We start from the raw sequence: 19,760 nt of genomic DNA, 5'->3' as shown, positions 1-19,760 counted from the left end.
TGATAGATGATGTTGATGATGATGATAAGTTTAAAGATAATAAGTTTGGGATTATTGTTATTATTAATAGTATATCATTATTTTTATTATAATTATTATTAATAAAATAGTTGTTAATATTTGTATTATAACACAAACATGTATTATCATTTTAAGCAGTAGTATAGTTATCATTTTGATAATTGTTTTTTTATTAAAATAAATTCAGTTTTTATTAATTTAATTACTTTAATCATTTGTTGTATTTTATGCAAGTAGTAAAATACATGTGTATTTATAATAATGATACTTGTCAATATGCTATATTAATGACATTTTTAATACAATTATTGATCTTATTATTATTATTTATATTTATTATTAGTATTATTATTATTGTTGGTCATTTTTTTTTTTTATTATTATTATTACATGTATCTAGTTTTTCATAATTAGTTTATGATTAATTATCTCATTATAAGAATATTTATATTTTCATTATCATTATTACTGTTACAATGAATTTTACATGCATGTGTTTCTGGCGCCAATAAGCGTCACAGCCGTTTTAACGTCATGACGTCATTTCCTGTTTATTTGTTTTTTGACGTCATTTTATAATTGGTTTTGTTGAAAAACAGAAAGAAAATGTAGTTAATTTGTTAAAACAAACTTTGAAAAAGCCTATGTAGGCGAAATATATTAGACAAGAGTGGAATTTGTTCTGTGTAAATTTATATTTATCCCTACTGGATACAAAACTGAGTAGTAAATGTACAAATTGACAACAATGTCAGTGAATTAAGTTAGATCTTGTAATTTTGGAAGATTGTTCTTTAACTTTTCGACGGAAATTTTAAAGGTTAATCTCTTTAAGTAATATGTCGTTCCTTTGTTAGTTCATTATATAATGTCTAACCACAAAGAATTACTTGCTTACATCGACTGTTTACAAATGGAAAAGCAGAATGGCGAAGAACACATATGTGTGTATGCCGCGTGCAGATTTTCGACTCATTGCGGTAGCATACAAATATTGAGTTAAACAAACATGTTGAATTTAATCCATACTAACACGTTTTGAGCAGGGCATAAACCAGTAGAGGATTGACATGTTAATGTCAGTTAGTGAAAAGTGTGTCAAAAGATAAGTTGAGGAGGTTCGATTATAGACTAAAATTACAAATTTTGGCGGGGATAAATGCTGCATCATGATTGACATAGGCGTACACATCTTGTTAATTAAATATTTCAGCCATCTGTGTTTTGGGACTTTGCCTAGATGAAACAAGAATTTAAGCTTGAAATAAAAATCTTCTTTAATCTTCTTGAGTGTGTAATTTAGGAATGCTGATAAAATTTGAATCGAAACATATAGCGCTTTTTTGAGTTGCAACTTTCATTTTGCACATCATTGTTGAGGACTATTTCGCGTGGCGTATCCGGGAAAGATCACGAATAAATTTTATTAATTTATTTATTTTCAAGGTTCGATTATGTGAATCTAATCTGTTTGGGCAATTGCTTTTACAAAATTGAATGCTAATTTGTTGATTGCGTAAACAAAGAGTTTGCAAAAAGATTTTAAGATAAATAGAATACCATATTAGTGTAATTTAGTACTATACGTTATCACACTGGTCTCAAAAAGGCGTACACGGCTTGGTAGCCCTTTCTTCAACTCGTCTGTTAAATTCAACTTCATATGCAATCTCATTACCGTAATAAGCTCTCTATTTACTTTCAACATATTGCATTTACATTGTCCATTAGCTTCCGGTGAGACTTATTTATTGTGTTACCTGCATTTGAACTACGGTTTAGTTTTTTTATCTTTTAGTATAATTTTCTGAATGGTAACTTACATTTCTGTTTTCACTCGCGGTAGTTTTGCTCCACTCAACTGCAGATTCTTATAGTGTTCTCTGAAACATGTCACATAATATATTTGAATAATATATGTCTGTGTTACTCTTGAATACCTATTATGCATTGACCTCATGTTCAGCAATCGTTTCAGTCCAACCATTCCGTTGGCTCTAAATTAATTTCGATATTTCAAATTTCAAATTAAGACAAGCCTATGAAGTACTGTTCACATCAGATCCAGCATGTTATAATCAAGTTAAGGCCAAGGGGCATTATGTATAAATTTACCATTAACCCATCTATGCGTAGTGGACTTTCCCATCCTTCTAAATTGGGTCAATTTATTTCCAAAATTAAGGATTTCTAGTATATTTATTTCTATATTTAGAATATTTCTTATAGAAATTCCTTTTTAAGCAAACAGCGCAGACCTTGATGAGACGCCGCATGATGCGGCGTCTCATCGGAGTCTACGCTGTTTGCCAAGGTCTTTTTTTCTAAACGCTAGGCATAAGTGGGTTAACTATATACCCAGCCTCTTGCTTAACAATCAATAATCTTGAATCAGCACATGATTATTCCTTCACCACTATGGCGAAGATTTTTGATAATAATGTATCACATTATCCTCAAAATACCACGAGCGCGGCCATCTAAAGTGTGGAAGTAACGTTCTGATAATACTTAACGTCATCACTAACAACTCGCAATACTGAGAGAGACCATCAAGTTGTGTGCAAGTAGAGCTCTCATTATACTTACTATATCACTTTCAAATCAATATACCGAATTACCATCAAGGTGTGTTGACATTGAGTTCTCACGTAAAAACGTACTTCATAACTAAATACTCATAATACTGAGCGAAAATCAAGCTGTATGGAATTACTTAACGATTAACTTAATACTAGTAAGTACTGAGAAAAAATGGAATTACTTAACGAATAACTTAATACTCGTAAGTACTGAGAAAAAAATGGAATTACTTAACGAATAACTTAATACTAGTAAGTACTGAGAAAAAAATAGAATTACTTAACGAATAACTTAATACTCGTAAGTACTGAGAAAAAACATCTTGCTGTGCGCAAGTAGTATTCACAATTATAACGCTTAAAGCCACATAAATACACTAATGTACTCAAAATAAACGAATATTTCGTAAAATATTTCGTAAAATAAAGTTAACCCATTACAAAATCAGTGTTTCTCATACCAATAGACACAATTTCTGTAAGGAACACTGATTTGCTATGGGTTAACTTTATTTCATTAACTACTTATAATACTGAACAAAAATGTTGTAAATGGTTCTCAGATTTCTTACTTCATGACCAGCTTCTCGTAATAAGTAGATATATCATCCAGGCCTGTGGAGGTCGCGTTCCTCAGCATCCTTGGTCGTATAATGGTATCGTCTATTCGGTATATCTTTTCCTGGAGTTGTTATAAAGACATTGTAAGGATATTGAAGACAGCAATACAGTGACTTTAATGTTGCTATTGAAACGTTACCAAGAAATATTACATGTAGACATTCTGCATCCGCTTTGTAGAGGCAATACAGTGCACACACTTTATACAAATTATGAAGAAATTATGACATCATATTTGTTAAGACAAGTATTTTTCAAAGAATCTTCATAGACATTGTTAACATTTTACAGTGCACTTGAGTGCAAAACTATTGCAGAGGTCATACATAATAGATACATAGATATTAAATAGGGGATATGTTGTGGCATGCTGATATATTGCTTCATACACGCGTCTGTGTTACAACGACATACATCGCACTTTTTTCAGTTGTTTTTGTAAAATTAATCTTGTTTAAATTGTTGCTTATTTATAGAAATATCCAGTACTGCAAATTTATGTTTGAATACGTGAGAATTCAAACAGAATACATGCTTTCAATTTAATTTTAGTATACACTTTGTTTAAACGTATATGTTACCTTTATATGATGTTGATCGTAGTAGATCCCACAATTCAAATGGCGTGCATATCTTACCTTTATATGATGTTGACTGGTGGTGTATCCAACCATTCAAATGGCGTGTATATCTTACCTTTATATGATGTTGACAGGTAGTGTATCCCACAATTCAAATGGCGTGTATATCAAACCATTATATGATGCTGACCGGTAGTGTATCCCACAATGCAAATGGCGTGTATATCTTACCTTTATATGATGTTGACAGGTAGTGTATCCAACAATTCAAACGGCGTGTATATCTTACCTTTATATGATGTTGACAGGTAGTGTATCCCACAATTCAAATGGCGTGTATATCTTACCTTTATATGATGTTGACCGGTAGTGTATCCCACAATTCAAATAGCGTGTATATCTAACCTTTATATGATGTTGACAGGTAGTGTATCCCACAATTCAAATGGCGTGTATATCTTACCTTAATATGATGTTGACAGGTAGTGTATCCAACAATACAAATGGCGTGTATATCTAACCTTTATATGATGTTGACTGGTAGTGTATCCCACATTTCAAATGGCGTGTATATCTTACCTTTGTATGATGCTGACAGGTAGTGTATCCCACATTTCAAATGGCGTTTATATCTCACCTTTATATGATGTTAACCGGTAGTGAATCCTACATTTCAAAGGCGTGTATATCTAACCTTTGTATGATGGTGACCGGTAGTGTATCTCACAATTCAAATGGCGTGTATATCTTACCTTTATATGATGTTGACCGGTAGTGTATCCCAAAATTCAAAGGCGTGTATATCTTACCTTTATATGATGTTGATCGGTAGTGTATTCCTCAATTCAAAGGCGTGTATATCTTACCTTTATATGATGTTGATCTGTAGTTTACCCCACATTTCAATTTGCGTGTATATCTTACCTTGTAGACCGGTAGTGTATCAAACAATTCAAATGGCGTGTATATCTTACCTTCATATGATGTTGACCGGTAGTGTATCCCACAATTTAAAGGCGTGTATATCTAACTTTTATATGATGTTGATCGGTAGTGTACCCCATATTTCAATTTGCGTGTATATCTTACCTTTATATTATGTTGATCGGTAGTGTATCCCACAATTCAAATGGCGTGTATATCTCACCTTTATATGATGTTGACCGGTAGTGTATCCCACAATTCCACGGCGTGTATATCTTACATTTATATGATGTTGATCGGTAGTGTACTCCACATTTCAATTTGCGGGTATATCTTACCTTTATATTATGTTGACCGGTAGTTTATCCCACGATTCAAATGGCGTGTATATCTTACCTTTATATTATGTTGACCGGTAGTGTATCCCACAATTCAAATGGCGTTTTTTATCGTACCTTTATATTATGTTGACCGGTAGTGAATCCCACAATTCAAATGGCGTGTATATCTAACCTTTATATGATGTTGACAGGTAGTGTATCCAACAATACAAACGGCGTGTATATCTAACCATTATATGATGTTAACTGGTTTTGTATCCCACATTTCAAATGGTGTGTATATCTTACCTGTATATGATGTTGACAGGTAGTGTATCCCACAATTCAAATGGCGTGTATATCTTACCTTTATATGATGTTGACAGGTGGTGTATCCCACAATTCAAATGGCGTGTATAATTAACCTTTATATGATGTCGACTGGTAGTGTATCCCACATTTCAAATGGCGTGTATATCTTACCTTTATATTATTTTGACAGGTAGTGTATCCCACATTTTAAATGGCGTGTATATCTAACCTTTTTTTCATGTATTATGTTGACCGGTAGTGTATCCCACAATTCAAATGGCGTGTATTTATCTAACCTTTGTATGATGTTGAGCGGTAGTGTATCCCACAATTCAAATGGCGTGTATATCTTACCTTTGTGTGATGGTGACTGGTAGTGAATCCCACAATTCGAATGGCGTGAATATATCTCACATTTATTTGATGTTGACCGATAGTGTATCCCACACTTGAGATGGCGTGTATATCTTACCTTTTATGATGTTGAGCGGTAGAGTATCCCACAATTCAAATGGCGTGTATATCTTACCTTTGTATGATGTTGACCGGTTGTGTATCCCACAATTCAAATGGCGTGTATATCTTACCTTTGTATGATGGAGACCGGTACTGAATCCCACATTTCAAATGGCGTGTATATCTTACCTTTATATGATGTTGACCGGTAGTGTATCCCACAATCTCCTCAATAGCCGCGCACATGTGATCGAACATCTATAGGATAATATGGACATACAGAATAAATTAGATATATCTAAAGTTGGAAAAAACAGATCTGCAACTTGTGTTACAACTTGCTTTACGGAATATATATATCATTAAATAAAATAAGACGCGATTGTTTTAATTATGACATTGACAATATTTTTCGAAGCTACATGCATTTGCTGAGGGATTTAAATTTGTAATATGATAATAAAAATATTCAAAGTACTATTTTGTTAAAACATATTAGGTGCATGTTGGTTATAGGTCGAGCCCATACAATTGATGTTTAATTAAGTAAAATTCCCATCATGACCTCGAGCTTTAAGCTCAATACACAGACATTGCGCTCAACAGAATCTCTCAACAGGGTTAACGTGTGAGATATGTTATGTACAAACTACTGGTTGAATGATGAAACTTATATCTGTACATGCTGTATACGGACCGTGTTTTAAGCATTGACTTTAACGTGTGACCTTGACCTTTGAGCTAATTGCACTCAACACGTTTTACCTGCTCGTGAAAGTTTGGTGTAAGTTGTATTCGAATTGTATGATGAAAATTGAAAAACTTGCTGTATCATGCTTTAATTGACTTTTGACCTCTTGGGATGACCTTGACCTATAAGCTGATACAGTTTTGCATGCGATAATCTGTATTCGCGTGAGAAACTTTCATGTTAAATTATTCAAAAGATTGTAATGCATGATGCAGTTACAATCTGGACAAGGTTTATTATACCAAAATTTTAAGTTTGACCCCTAAGTGTGACTTAAATCGTAGAGCCAGTTGCTTGCGTTTTACACTTAACTATCCGGCTTGAAACTGTGAACATGTGTTGAAAGAACGTGCGGCGTCTCATCTGGGTTTACGCTGTTTGCAATGTCCTTTTTTCAGGACGCTAGGCATAAATGGGTTAAGGAATAAAGGACTAAAAAAATTACAATTATACTGTACAGATGTTTAAAGTACATGATTAGACAATTCCTCGTTGATGCACATTTCTTTACTGGTCTCTGCAAGGGTGATGCGAAGCTTTTTCGTGAGCCATTTGATGGTTCCGCCCTGAAATCAAAGAAAGAGCATGACTATTCGACAGATGGTGATACTGATGATAATTCTGATATCGATAATTATAATTTTGATATTTATGATATTGATAGTTAAGATGAGTATGATGATAATGATGATAATGATGATAATGATGATAATGATAAGGGTGCGAAGCAGGACAAAACAGTATGATTACAATAATATAGACCAGTCTACTGACCTGAACGAACACTGTGAAAAATATCACAAACAACGTAGTTGTAACGAACAAATTTTTGGCCGGAATCGCGGTCTCATCGATTAAAGCGGCTAGAGAAAAACAAATGGCCCCACGCAGTCCGCCGTAGCTCTGAAAAAAGAAGTAAGACGAAAATAGTTCATATTAATGGGAATAACTACGCACAATTTTGTGTTCTCCTGGGCAGAATACAACTTTGAATTAGAAAAGATATATATATATATTAAAATTATCATCATTATAATCCTATTGTTATATCAGTATTAGTATAGCATTTGTAGAAGTATGATTAGAATAATAACGAGAAGAAATAGTTGTAATAATATTTCTACATACTATCATAAACATCTCCATGTAACTAATTTTTCGGACCCGACTTGATGCATAGCGATTGACGAGATACGATAAGAAGTAGGTAACTGAAAAAAAAGAATTGGCGTTTACATAATTATTTTCATTTCTTCATTGCATTGTTGTTTTCATGCACATTTATCATTAAAATCGATATATCTTAATTCTAAGATGTCGATGTAAATAATGAAGGGCAAATTTCAAATTCACTCACAGTCGCAGTAGTGTAGTGGATATGGTGTCCGCCTAGCGACCGGGAGGTCATGGTGGGAGCGTTCTTTAGATCCCCCCCCCCCCCAGACACCAAGGACTCGGACGTGTTTCAAATAAACCTAAGGCTTTCTATGCAATCGAGCGAAAATAAATAGGTTTAAACTAAACTAAATCTACTCACCTAAGAATCTGTACACGATACACAAAAATGTGGTCCATAAAATGAACCCTGTTTTCCAGTCATGTGTCTGATCAACAGTGACCAAACCGATAAACATGAAGATAATTATCTCGCACGCATTCCTGCAAAAGATGAAAGGTCATATGCCATGCATTTAAACAAAAGTATTGTGAATACAGAAATTTTCAAGAAAAAAAACGTAGGTACATCCGCATCGTTATTGTAAGAGATATAATTACATGAGTAAAAACATTAATTTTTTGTGTTAAAATTAGCTACATGTATTGAGATAAATAAAAGTTGTGATGCTAAAAAACGTAAACTTTTTTTAAAAACGTAGTCAATTTTCTTTTAAGTAGTCGGTTCCTTATTTACTGAACAATATAGTACGATAGTACATGGATCAAAATACGATCGTCAACTTACGCCATGACTTTTGAGATGAATTTAATCGCCAATTTAGACTTTCTTGTCACGTTGTGGAACGAATAATGTACTAAGACTAGACCGCACGCAATTATACTGAAATCATAGAAGAATATCGTCACTGAGCCTTGTTCTGAGAAAACTGGGCTTAATGCATGTGCGTAAAGTGTCATCCCAGATTAGCCTGTGCAGTCCGCACAGGCTGATCAGGGACGTCACCTACCGCCTAAACTTGATTTTCGGTAAGGAGGGACTTCCTTGAAACTAAAACTACCATATACAGTAAGCGGAAAGTGTCGTCCCTGATTAGCCTGTGCGGACTGCACAGGCTAATTTGGGATGACTCTTTACGCACATGCATTATGCCCAGTTTTCTCAGAACGCGACACCACTAGTCAAACTTTGTATACAAACATCGTAATAAACTACATAAAAACATAGATATTATAATAATAAGGAAAGGGAAGTAACCGACGCTATGATAATGTTATTTAATATATTCTCTATTGATTCTCTAAATGATTAACAAACGTTATTGTCCGTTAGATGCGATTAGATAGCGTTCGAAAGATTCTTTCACAAAAATCATACACAGGTCCATAACAGGAAAATGTGTCTTTATGTATGAATGTTTTGGGCTTTATACAGGTAGGTAAATACTTAAAAGCCTATTTACACTCAAAATGAACGAATACTTCGTACGATATTTCGAAAAATAAAGTTTAAAAAAAATGTTCCTTATAGCTATAGCCAAAATTGTAACGCTAGATGTGGTCTGGTAACATAAATTAAACGAGATACACCATGCTCGTTTTTATTTTTTATTGGCAATATATATTTATCTGAATTTCCCGCGAGATATCTGAACATTTACGAGAGAAGGCGAGATTTACTTTGGGCAGCTCATGAAATACAAACTATTTTACGAAGTATTCGTTGATTTTGAGTATGTGTGATGCTTTAAATGATTATTTTCGAAGAAACAACAAAATATAAGATGTTATAAAAGCACACATCCAACCACAGTATCAGCTATATTTAAAAAGTGCACACGACTAACCTGACGATTCCAGAGAATTGGAACATTTCGGAAAGCAAGTACGATACGTAGGCGAAACCAAACACAATCATTGGTTCAACAACTGAAAAATAGAAAATAACATATCCGATCAATACGTTGTCATAAAGAGACGTAAGAATTATTTTATTCGTTGATCTTAAAGCCACACACCTTGAAATGAAATACATATTAAACAATACATAAAGATGCAATTTGAAAGTTTTCAAAATCGTCATTAAATCTATAGCCTAGTTAGCAAGTAATTTATTTATTATTTTTCAAACGGTACAGCTTTTAAAACCGAAAGTAGGATTTCTATACGTATACGTCCATTTCGACAAACGCGATTATTGTTAAGTTTTAAAGCGCAAAAAGACGGATTTCTACTTTGTAACCATCAGATACATTATAATTGGCATAGATAAAATTAAATCTATAGCCTAGTTAGCAAGTAAATTATTATTGTTCAAACGGTACCACTTTTCAAATCGAAAGTAGGATTTCTAGACGTATACGTCAATTTCGACAAACGCGATTATTTTTAAGTTTTAAAGCGCAAAAAAGGCGAATTTCTACCTTGTTACCACCATATATATTCTAATTAGCATAGGTTAAATATGTTTCTTATATATATTTAAATTAACTATGCCAAATAAGTTGTGTGGCTTTAAGTACGTGCGCACGCGACGGCTATATCGTGCGCACTCAATATGTATGCCATGCGCACGCTATAGCTATGATGTGCGCTCTCTATAACTTTAACGTTCGCATTCGATTGCTTACCAATGAGAAGCTGTATCAGCGCAGAAATTAAAAGAAATACAAAATTGTGTTCGTGCGCAAGTAAGCAAAGGGAAGAAATGTATGTCATTTCAATTGGTCAATAACTGCGCGCAGACGCGCTAGGGACTGCGTGCCCACGTGATAGCGATCGCATGTGCACGTAAAAATTGTCGCGTGCGTACATAATTGGTGGAACTGACTCAAATACCTCCTATATCCCTCTATCAAACCCTAGATTAGTGCAAACAACTTAGTATAATCATTACACACTCACGTGTTCATTTTCATGCAAACGGAACGAAATCCCGTATCAGAGCAGTGCAATAAACTTGTTTCGATTATAACATATTGCATTCAACAACTGCAAAGAAACTGTAGTATAAGTACACTATATAACCGAATATAAATAAGTACACAACCATGCTGTCAATAACTGAAAACATACAGATAAATAATTGCATGTCTGTGCAAATAACTAGAATACAAATGCAAACAGATTTTCTTCCAGTACACGTTGAATTATAAAATCATTCAAAGATACAAAGGTAAATACGAACTATCGAAGGGGTTAGGGAACGCGACCTTAAACAAGAACAATTATATATGTGTCAAGCCATGCTTCAACTATGAGTTGTTTTATGCTTTAAAGGGGCCTTTTCACAGATTTTGGCATGTTTTGAAGTTTGTCATTTTCAGGTTTTTAAATCGTCAAAAGATGCACAGTTGGATATTGTAAAGCATGACAAATGTTCAATATTACTATTTCCTCACAAAAATCATAACTTCAATAAAGATTTGCGAATCTGAAACAATTTTTTCAATTTTGTCAATTTACCTTTGACAGAGTTAGTGAACTTTGTTAAGAACGAGGCAATCAGTCCGCAGACGATACCAATAAGAGTTGCCACCACACAGACGATGCAGAACTTGGCCACGCCCAGAAAACACTGAAACAAAACAAAAACTATGATAAACTTTACAGACTCACATGGCAATAGCCACGATAATATAATTCAAAACGAAACATATAATGCAAGCCATAACATATTTTTCCCATTTTGCTTACTTGAATTGCCAACTACCGGTACCTCCACCTACTTTAAAGCCCATTAACGATATTTGGAAAGTACATTAATCCCCTGTTAACAAAATTTTAAATTTAGTATTCGTAATCTTGATTTTGTCTACATCAGCTTAACAAGTGTATTTTTACATTTATTTACGTCACTGCACTCGCTGTTGAGCTGTATGATGAGAGTAAAGACGACGACTCGGCGTTTATGCAAATTAGTCGTTATTTTTCCCGACAATTCATACACCAATGAAATGCAAAAAATGCTTTTCAATTTTTAAGAGCAAACATCGACAACTCTGCAAAGACATTTGTTACGTACATGACCAACCGTCACAGTTTCGAAACCGTTAAAGACCTGCATCACGTTATACATCACTACCGTCACACCGTCTGAAAACAGGGCATTCCAAAACATGAATAATAGTATTTACTTTAAACGTACTGGATGGCATCAAAGTATAAATACAATATAACCTAGCCCATCAGTTCCAACACAGATTGGTAGTTACTGAAAATGTACAACCCATTAAGATTGCGGTAAGAGATACCGGTAGGTCTCGGATCATGTTTGATATGTATACGTACCGTTCAACAAGGACTCGCCAAAGACGAGGAAATAGAGTGTATTGTTCACTCCTACCTCCTGGAATACTGCAAGCACCTGAATTATAGACACATAAAATATTGTATCAATAGCCCAAAAGAATTGATCGATTCTAATTATTTGTCTTCGGTTGTCTGTCCAAAGATTTTAAGTACAATAATCTGGCGTATGTAAATGAACATTAAAATATTCGTATGAGAGGGCAACATCTAATGAGAATGTTGTTTTACATTTTATTGAAAATTAACAATTTAATACAGATAACCATTTGATAGTCTAACAACTGTACTGTATATGAAACACAAATTTTCAAACAGATACAGCTGTTTAACGTTCATAACTCGAAATGTAACTTACCGCCACAGGGTCGACGGCAACAATCAAAGCGCTGAACACGAGAACCTGAACGAACGTGAAGTCTATGTCCTCCATAGCGCCTGCCCGGAAAAGACCCCATAGCGTAAGGCCTGAATATTCACACCACTGCAGGTCATTAATACACATGAAAGTTCTACCATAGCAAAGCCTGAATATTCCCACAACTGCAGGTCATTAATACACATGAAAGTTCTACCATAGTGTTACGTCTGAATATTCACACAACTGCAGGTCATTAATAAACAGGAAAGTTCTACCATAGCGACAGGCCTGATTATTCAAACAACTGCAGGTCATTAAAACACATGAAATTTCTACCATAGCGACATGTCTGAATATTCACACAACTGCAGGTCATTAAAACACATGAAAGTTCTACCATAGCGACAGGCTGAATATTCAAACAAATGCGGGTCATTAATACACATGAAAGTTCTACCATAGCGACAGGTCTGAATATTCACACAACTGCAGGTCATTAATAAACATGAACGTTCTATCATAGCGACAGGTCTGAATATTCACACAACTGTAGGTCAAAATGCACAGGAAAGTTCTACCATAGCGACAGGTCTGAATAGTCACACAACGGCGGGTCACTAATACACACGAAAGTTCTACCATAGTGACATGTCTTAATATTCACACAACAGCAGGTTATTAATAAACATGAAAGTTCTACCATAGTGTTAGGTCTGAATATTCACACAACAGCAGGTCATTAATACACATGAAAGTTCAACCATAGCGACAGATCTGAATATTCACACAACTGCGGGTCATTAATACACATGAAAGTTCTACCATAGCGACAGGCCTGAATACACATGAAAGTTCTACCATAGTGACAAGCCTGAATATTCACACAACAGCAGGTCATTAATACACATGAAAGTTCAACCATAGCGACAGGACTGCACACAACTGCAGGTCATTTATACGCATAAAAGTTCTACCATAGCGACAGGCCTGAATATTCACACAACTGCAGGTCATTAATACACATGAAAGTTATACCATAGCCACAGGACTGCACACAGCTGCAGGTCATTTAAACACATAAAAGTTCTACCATAGCCACAGGCGTGAATATTCACACAACTGCAGGTCATTTAAACACATAAATGTTCTACCATAGCGACAGGCCTGAATATTCACATAACTGCAGGTCATTAATACACATGAAAGTTCGACCATAGCGACAGGACTGCACACAACTGCAGGTCATTTATACAAATAAAAGTTTTACCATAGCCACAGGCGTGAATATTCACACAACTGCAGGTCATTAATAAACATGAAAGTTCTACCATAGTGACAAGCCTGAATATTCACACAACTGCAGGTCATTAATACACATGAAAGTTCTACCATAGCGACAGGTCTGAATATTCACACAACTGCATGTCATTAATACATATGAAAGTTCTACCATAGCGACAGACCTGAATATTCACACAACTGCAGGTCATAAATACACATGAAAGATCTACCATAGCCACAGGCGTGAATATTCACACAACTGCAGGTCATTAATACACATGAAAGTTCAACCATAGCAACAGGCGTGAATATTCACACAACTGCGGGTCATTAAAACACATGAAAGTTCAACCATAGCCACAGGCGTGAATATTCACACAACAGCAGGTCAGTAATACACATTAATGTTCTACCATAGCGACAGGCCTGAATATTCACACAACAGCGGGTCATTAATACACATGAAAGTTCTACCATAGCAACAGGCCTGAATATTCACACAACTGCAGGTCAGTTATACACATGAAAGTTCTACCATAGCCACAGGCGTGAATATTCACACAACTGCAGGTCATTAATACACATGAAAGTTCTATCATAGATTTGAGAACATATATTGATTCACATTTGATTCGGAAGTAATGCTTGCAACAAGAACATCGGCTGCATAGTATTCCCGCTTCAGTAAAGTAAGTGAATACATACGTAGCTGTGAAGCTATGTGGACATAATTGTTTAATTGCTAAATCGTAAACATATTTACCGCTTTAGATAATAGTAAGTGAATAGATATGTATCTTCGTGGAAATCAGTGTTTCCAACAATTAAAGACGAGTATATTACACCAAAATATTACAAGCATTGAATCTCTACCATGCAAACAGATTATGCCACCTTTTAAAGATAATTCTACCGCTTCATATCCAACGTCATTACAAAAAAATTCTGCCGCAGAGTTTGTCTCATTGGAAAGAAAAGTTAAAAGAAACTGCAACAAAACTATAGTACAGTATGTTCCATTTCAAACAATTGTACTGTTAAAATGGCAACACAGAATACCTCAATACAGAGACAGTTTTAGGGCTACAGCCGGATATAGTATATACATTGTATACATTGAACACAAAATAATATGCCTTATTGTAAGCAAACTCCTGTCAATACAACTCGTATATTTTATATCACATTGCGCAAACCCAATACAAATCCAATGCGACTATATGTCTTGAAATGAAACTTTTACAATCCTTTATATATGCCAATAAGCTAAAACATTTATAGAATTTAATCTTAATGAAGCAAAATTTATGTAAGCTACATAATTGATATAAGAACAGGTTGACCGTATAGCTTATAGTAAATTGTACCTTTTATATATCTATAAAATGTATAGTTTTGACAAATCTAAACAGTAATTTAATCTCTGATAATCCAATAACTTACCAATGAGGAAGCAATTCAGAATCGTCCCCTGTTAAAAAGAAATACCTTTGTTATTCATATTAAACACACTGTTCAAAAATAATTATCAAAGAAAGATTCATTCGACATAAAGCATCCAGTTTATGTTCAGATTGATCGCTATTCTAAACAGTATAATGGTGTATGCAAGCCATATGTGCATTGAAGACAGTAAGACGAACAGTTAAATAAAGCGAAGAGATAAAATGTTTGGACCTATTTAAAACCATTGCTTTTAAAGTACCGTCCCTTGCATAGCAGTTTGATAAAAAGAAAGTCATCATCATCAAAACAATTGTATTCATCTGCATCTTCTTCCCATTCCGCTTTTTGATCCTGATTATAATTTATAATCATGAACACCACCTACAACAACAACACTATCATCATCATCATCATCATCATCATCATCATCATCATCATCATCATCATCATCATCATCATCATCATCATCATCATCATCATCATCATAATCATCATCATCATCATCATCATCATCATCATCATCATCATCATCATCATCATCATCATCATCATCATCATCATCAACATCATCATCATCATCATCATCACCATCATCATCATCATCATCATCATCATCATCATCATCATCATCATCATCATTTAATCATCATCGTCATCATTTAAGAACTCACCCAAACGGCAAACAGCAAGACTCCGCCTATGTTGTCGACAAAAGTTCGATCATACAGACTGAACGCTGACTCCAATATAATTCTGCAAAAAAAAATCAAAAACAAAATATATTAGAAAATGAAAATATTTTAATGCACATTGCATATTATTAATTCAATTATTATTCAACCAATTGACGGGTTCGTTTTAAAACAAATCCATCACTAAAAATTACTATATAATAAAGCTTACTTTAAATGACTGTCATTTTTTTCAACACATGTAATGGTACTGTACAAATTGTGGCTGCTAATATATATATGAGCCGTGCTCTGTGAAAATGGGGTTTAATGCATGTGCGTAAAGTGTCGTTCCATATAAGCCTGTGCAATCCGCACAGGCTAATCAGGGACGACACTTTCCGCTTTTATGATATTTTTTGTTTCAATAAAGTTTCTTCTTAGCAAAAATAAAGTTTAAGTGGAAAATGACATCCCTGATTAGCCTGTGCGGACTGACAGGCTAATCTGGGACGACACTTGACGCACCTGCATTAAACCTCTTTTCACAGAGCACGGCCCATATATGCAATTATGGTGAGCTAATGTTTTTAATGTTTTTGTTAAATATTCAGTTCGTACATTCTTTGTTTATTGTGGTTTGGGGCGTCCACATTTAAACAGGAACATGATGGCTGTTATTAACTAAATACCACCCATTTACAGGCTGGAATGAATTTGCTTCAAAGGAAAAATGTACTTAAAATCGGGCGACAAAATAAAGTAATATTATTAGCCATGCTACCATGAATCAGATCAATTTACATGAATTAAATGTATACGTATTACCAGTACTAAAATTCAATTACAGCGTATTTTAATGACAAGACGTCGTCACTCTTCTAAAAATATTTACTGTTCACTGTAATTTGCATGTTATTAGGACATGTCGTTTTCATGTGCACTACATTATATTGAACTATTAAAGGAGCACACCGTTCATAGCGCATACTTAACCCATTTATGCCTAGTGGACTCTCCCATCCTTCTAAATTGGATCAATACATTTTCAAAATTATGGATGTCTAGTATATTTATTTCTATATTTAGAATATTTCTTACAGAAATTTCTTCAAGCAAACAGCGCAGACCATGATGAGACGCCGCATCATGCGGCGTCTCATCTGGGTATACGCTGTTTGCCAAGGCCTGTTTTCTAGACGCTAGGCAAAAATGGGTTAATTTAATTAATAAAACGCATAATACTTCGCAACAGGGTTTAAGTAGTGTTGCTATACACGATATAAAGATGGATCAGAGTTTATAAGTAACAGCCCATAAATAACAATTCAGTTTATATTAAAAAAAAATTAGTTATAATCAAACATCAAATGTATTAAGTAAATTATGCTAATGCTTTATGTTTCATAAAGCAGTCTATTATTTAGACCGTAAGGAATCATAGATTTGTATTTTAACCCATTTATGTCTAGCGTCTAGAAAAAAGACATTGGCAAACAGCGTAGACCCTGATGAGACGCCGCATAATGCGGCGTCTCATCAAGGTCTTTGCTGTTTGCTTAAACGAATTTCTGTAAGAAATATTATAAATATAGAAATAAATATACTAGACATCCCTAATTTTGGAAATAAATTGATTCAATTTAGAAGGGTGGGAGAGTCCACTAGGCATAAATGGGTAAAGTATCCACAATTCCTCTTGCATAAACGGTCTAGACTATATTTAACTACACCAATAGGTACAAAAAAGCAATCAGATAAAGAAACATCGTCGTCGGTAACTCCAAAATGTGTAGCAACATGTGAAAGAAGATTTATTGAGCAGGTCATGATGTCATATGGTTATTCATTCTTCTCTATACATTCTGATTAGTTTGTTCGACGTATTGTTTACAATGTTTACATGTAATACGATATATAACATGACGTGTAGAACAATGAACAGCATAATTTCAATCATAGGCCAAATCAGTGATTCTACCATTAAATTTTGAGTACATCGTTGTCGTAACGTTTACCAGATATATATGAATTTGACTTCTTTTATTAGGCACTGAACATATTGAAAGATTTTTTTCGTACAGTCTATGTGTATTTTTGCAATATGTTAAATAAGGGATTTTCAAGATAAGTGGGAAAACAAGTCAAACTGCTTACTGACAACTGTTTTAGTTGTTCATTTCTTCACTTTTGTTTCCATATGTTTATCTTTATAATATGCACCACGTACGTCTTCTTGTAAAAGAACAATGTGCCGATTTTTAATACCAATTCACTTTTGTCTGGAATAGTTTCTCGTAAAACGACTTAAGTGTCTAGCAATTAAGACTTTGAAACTCGTACTACAGCGTTCCTATTCCTATCTAGTACGGGCATAAACAACAGCTTTACTCTTTCCAAGACGTAACTTCCGCGTCAGTACGATTGTGTATCGTTTTGATAATTCGTCCATGGATTTATACAAATCCGTAAAAGGCGTAAAAATATCGCTCAAATAGTTAATGTCGTACTTACGGTGGAATTAAATACAAGAAGAACTCGTGCGGCGTATACAGCGTTATCTTGTCTGAGGTGTTTGAAAACCTGAAAAAGATATTATTGAACTTTATCATCGTCATACTTCCTTAAAGTTGGACGGTATCATCGTTTAAATTCCGATCTAGCTGGACGATGTCATTCTAATTATGCTCTGTGATTAGACTATATCATTGTTAGAACTCTCTATAGTTGGACCATTATACCGTTATGCTTCGCAAAACATGCAAAGTCACAAAGTAAAGATTAAATAATATCATTGTTATCATTCGAAAACGCACTATATCATCTTAATGATTCTCTACTAGAAATCTTAAAAGGAGCTTAGTTTAAATGACTATTCTAAGGTAAAGCAAAATATTGCACATTTGAATATAATTAACGTGTTTGATCATTGACTTACAATCCGTACCTTTACTTTTTGATCGTAATAATCTGCCATGAAGTTTAACATAATGTCTACAGTTCTTGTTGCAAAATTGTATTCAGTTTCTTTCCATATTACAGTTATTAGCATATCATAATTAGCTCATTAAAAACAGCCCTTACTCAAAATGATGCATACACTTAGTTTATATTTTAGAGATCCCTCTTATTGTTAAGGTTTCCAATCCAACAGTTTGAAAATTAGTCCACATGACGCAACTTCAGTTTGTCTCTTTTTGGGACTTAAACGGTTCTACCACGCTGGTTACAAGGTGCAACTTAAGATAGTACCCTAATAAGGGAAAATAAGTACATGTTTAAACTAAATGCTCGTGCTTAAAGTGTCGTTCCAGATTAGCATGTGCAGTGCGTTCAGGCTAATCAGTGACGTCACATTCCGCCTGAACTTGATTTTTGTTAAGAATAGACTTTCTGTAAACAAAAAGTACCATACAAGCGGAAAGTGTCGTACCGGATTGGCCCGTGCGGATTGCACATGCTAATCTGGGACGACACTTAACGCACATGCAATAAACACGCAATCCAAGCTGTGTTCGCCTTGCCAATCCAGGTTGGTCTAAAAATAACTAGTTCAATTCCGGCTTACCTTAGAATGACACCGAATATGATGCCAATTACAATGAGTACACTGCAACAGAAAAATAATTAAAAATAAAAATACTTCTCCGTTGATGTTCTTTATCGGCATTGTATCGCGCGAAACGTCTAGAGTCAATCTTGGTACAAACAGTTTAATATGCATCAACTCTGACAGTTGCCAAGCTAAAAAGTCAGTTGCATCTAACCAGGTGCTTCAATTCCTTAATTCTGTTTTAGTACTATAATTAAAAAAATATGAGCATAAGTGTAATGACATTAAGAGCTTGTAGTACAACGCATTGTTTCCTACACTAGTATAAGCGTTATGACATTAAGAGGTTGTAGCAGAACGCAATATTACTAAGACTAGTATAAGCGTAATGACGTT

At 34.4% G+C, this 19,760-nt stretch overlaps 1 protein-coding gene across 1 annotated transcript in view; it reads right to left on the bottom strand.

Annotated features, from left to right (window-relative positions):
- LOC127834722 (Na(+)/H(+) exchanger protein 7-like) overlaps positions 1-19,760 on the bottom strand; it is a 68,119-nt gene that overhangs the window by 22,604 nt on the left and 25,755 nt on the right. The window contains exons 3-19 of the mRNA XM_052360746.1: positions 19,380-19,421; positions 18,326-18,394; positions 15,812-15,893; positions 15,138-15,165; positions 12,411-12,520; positions 12,035-12,110; positions 11,769-11,839; positions 11,210-11,321; positions 9,592-9,673; positions 8,532-8,627; positions 8,106-8,227; positions 7,697-7,779; positions 7,343-7,471; positions 7,042-7,134; positions 6,007-6,075; positions 3,176-3,285; positions 1,845-1,904 (exon numbers count right to left, since the gene is read on the bottom strand). Of these exons, the coding sequence (XP_052216706.1) occupies positions 1,845-1,904; positions 3,176-3,285; positions 6,007-6,075; positions 7,042-7,134; positions 7,343-7,471; positions 7,697-7,779; positions 8,106-8,227; positions 8,532-8,627; positions 9,592-9,673; positions 11,210-11,321; positions 11,769-11,839; positions 12,035-12,110; positions 12,411-12,520; positions 15,138-15,165; positions 15,812-15,893; positions 18,326-18,394; positions 19,380-19,421 (1,434 nt within the window). The remainder of the gene's footprint in view (positions 1-1,844; positions 1,905-3,175; positions 3,286-6,006; positions 6,076-7,041; positions 7,135-7,342; positions 7,472-7,696; positions 7,780-8,105; positions 8,228-8,531; positions 8,628-9,591; positions 9,674-11,209; positions 11,322-11,768; positions 11,840-12,034; positions 12,111-12,410; positions 12,521-15,137; positions 15,166-15,811; positions 15,894-18,325; positions 18,395-19,379; positions 19,422-19,760) is intronic.

The sequence above is a fragment of the Dreissena polymorpha genome, chromosome 6 (assembly GCF_020536995.1).
Source record: "Dreissena polymorpha isolate Duluth1 chromosome 6, UMN_Dpol_1.0, whole genome shotgun sequence".
Taxonomy (NCBI): Eukaryota; Metazoa; Mollusca; class Bivalvia; order Myida; family Dreissenidae; genus Dreissena; species Dreissena polymorpha.
This window is presented reverse-complemented; position numbering and strand designations above follow the sequence as displayed.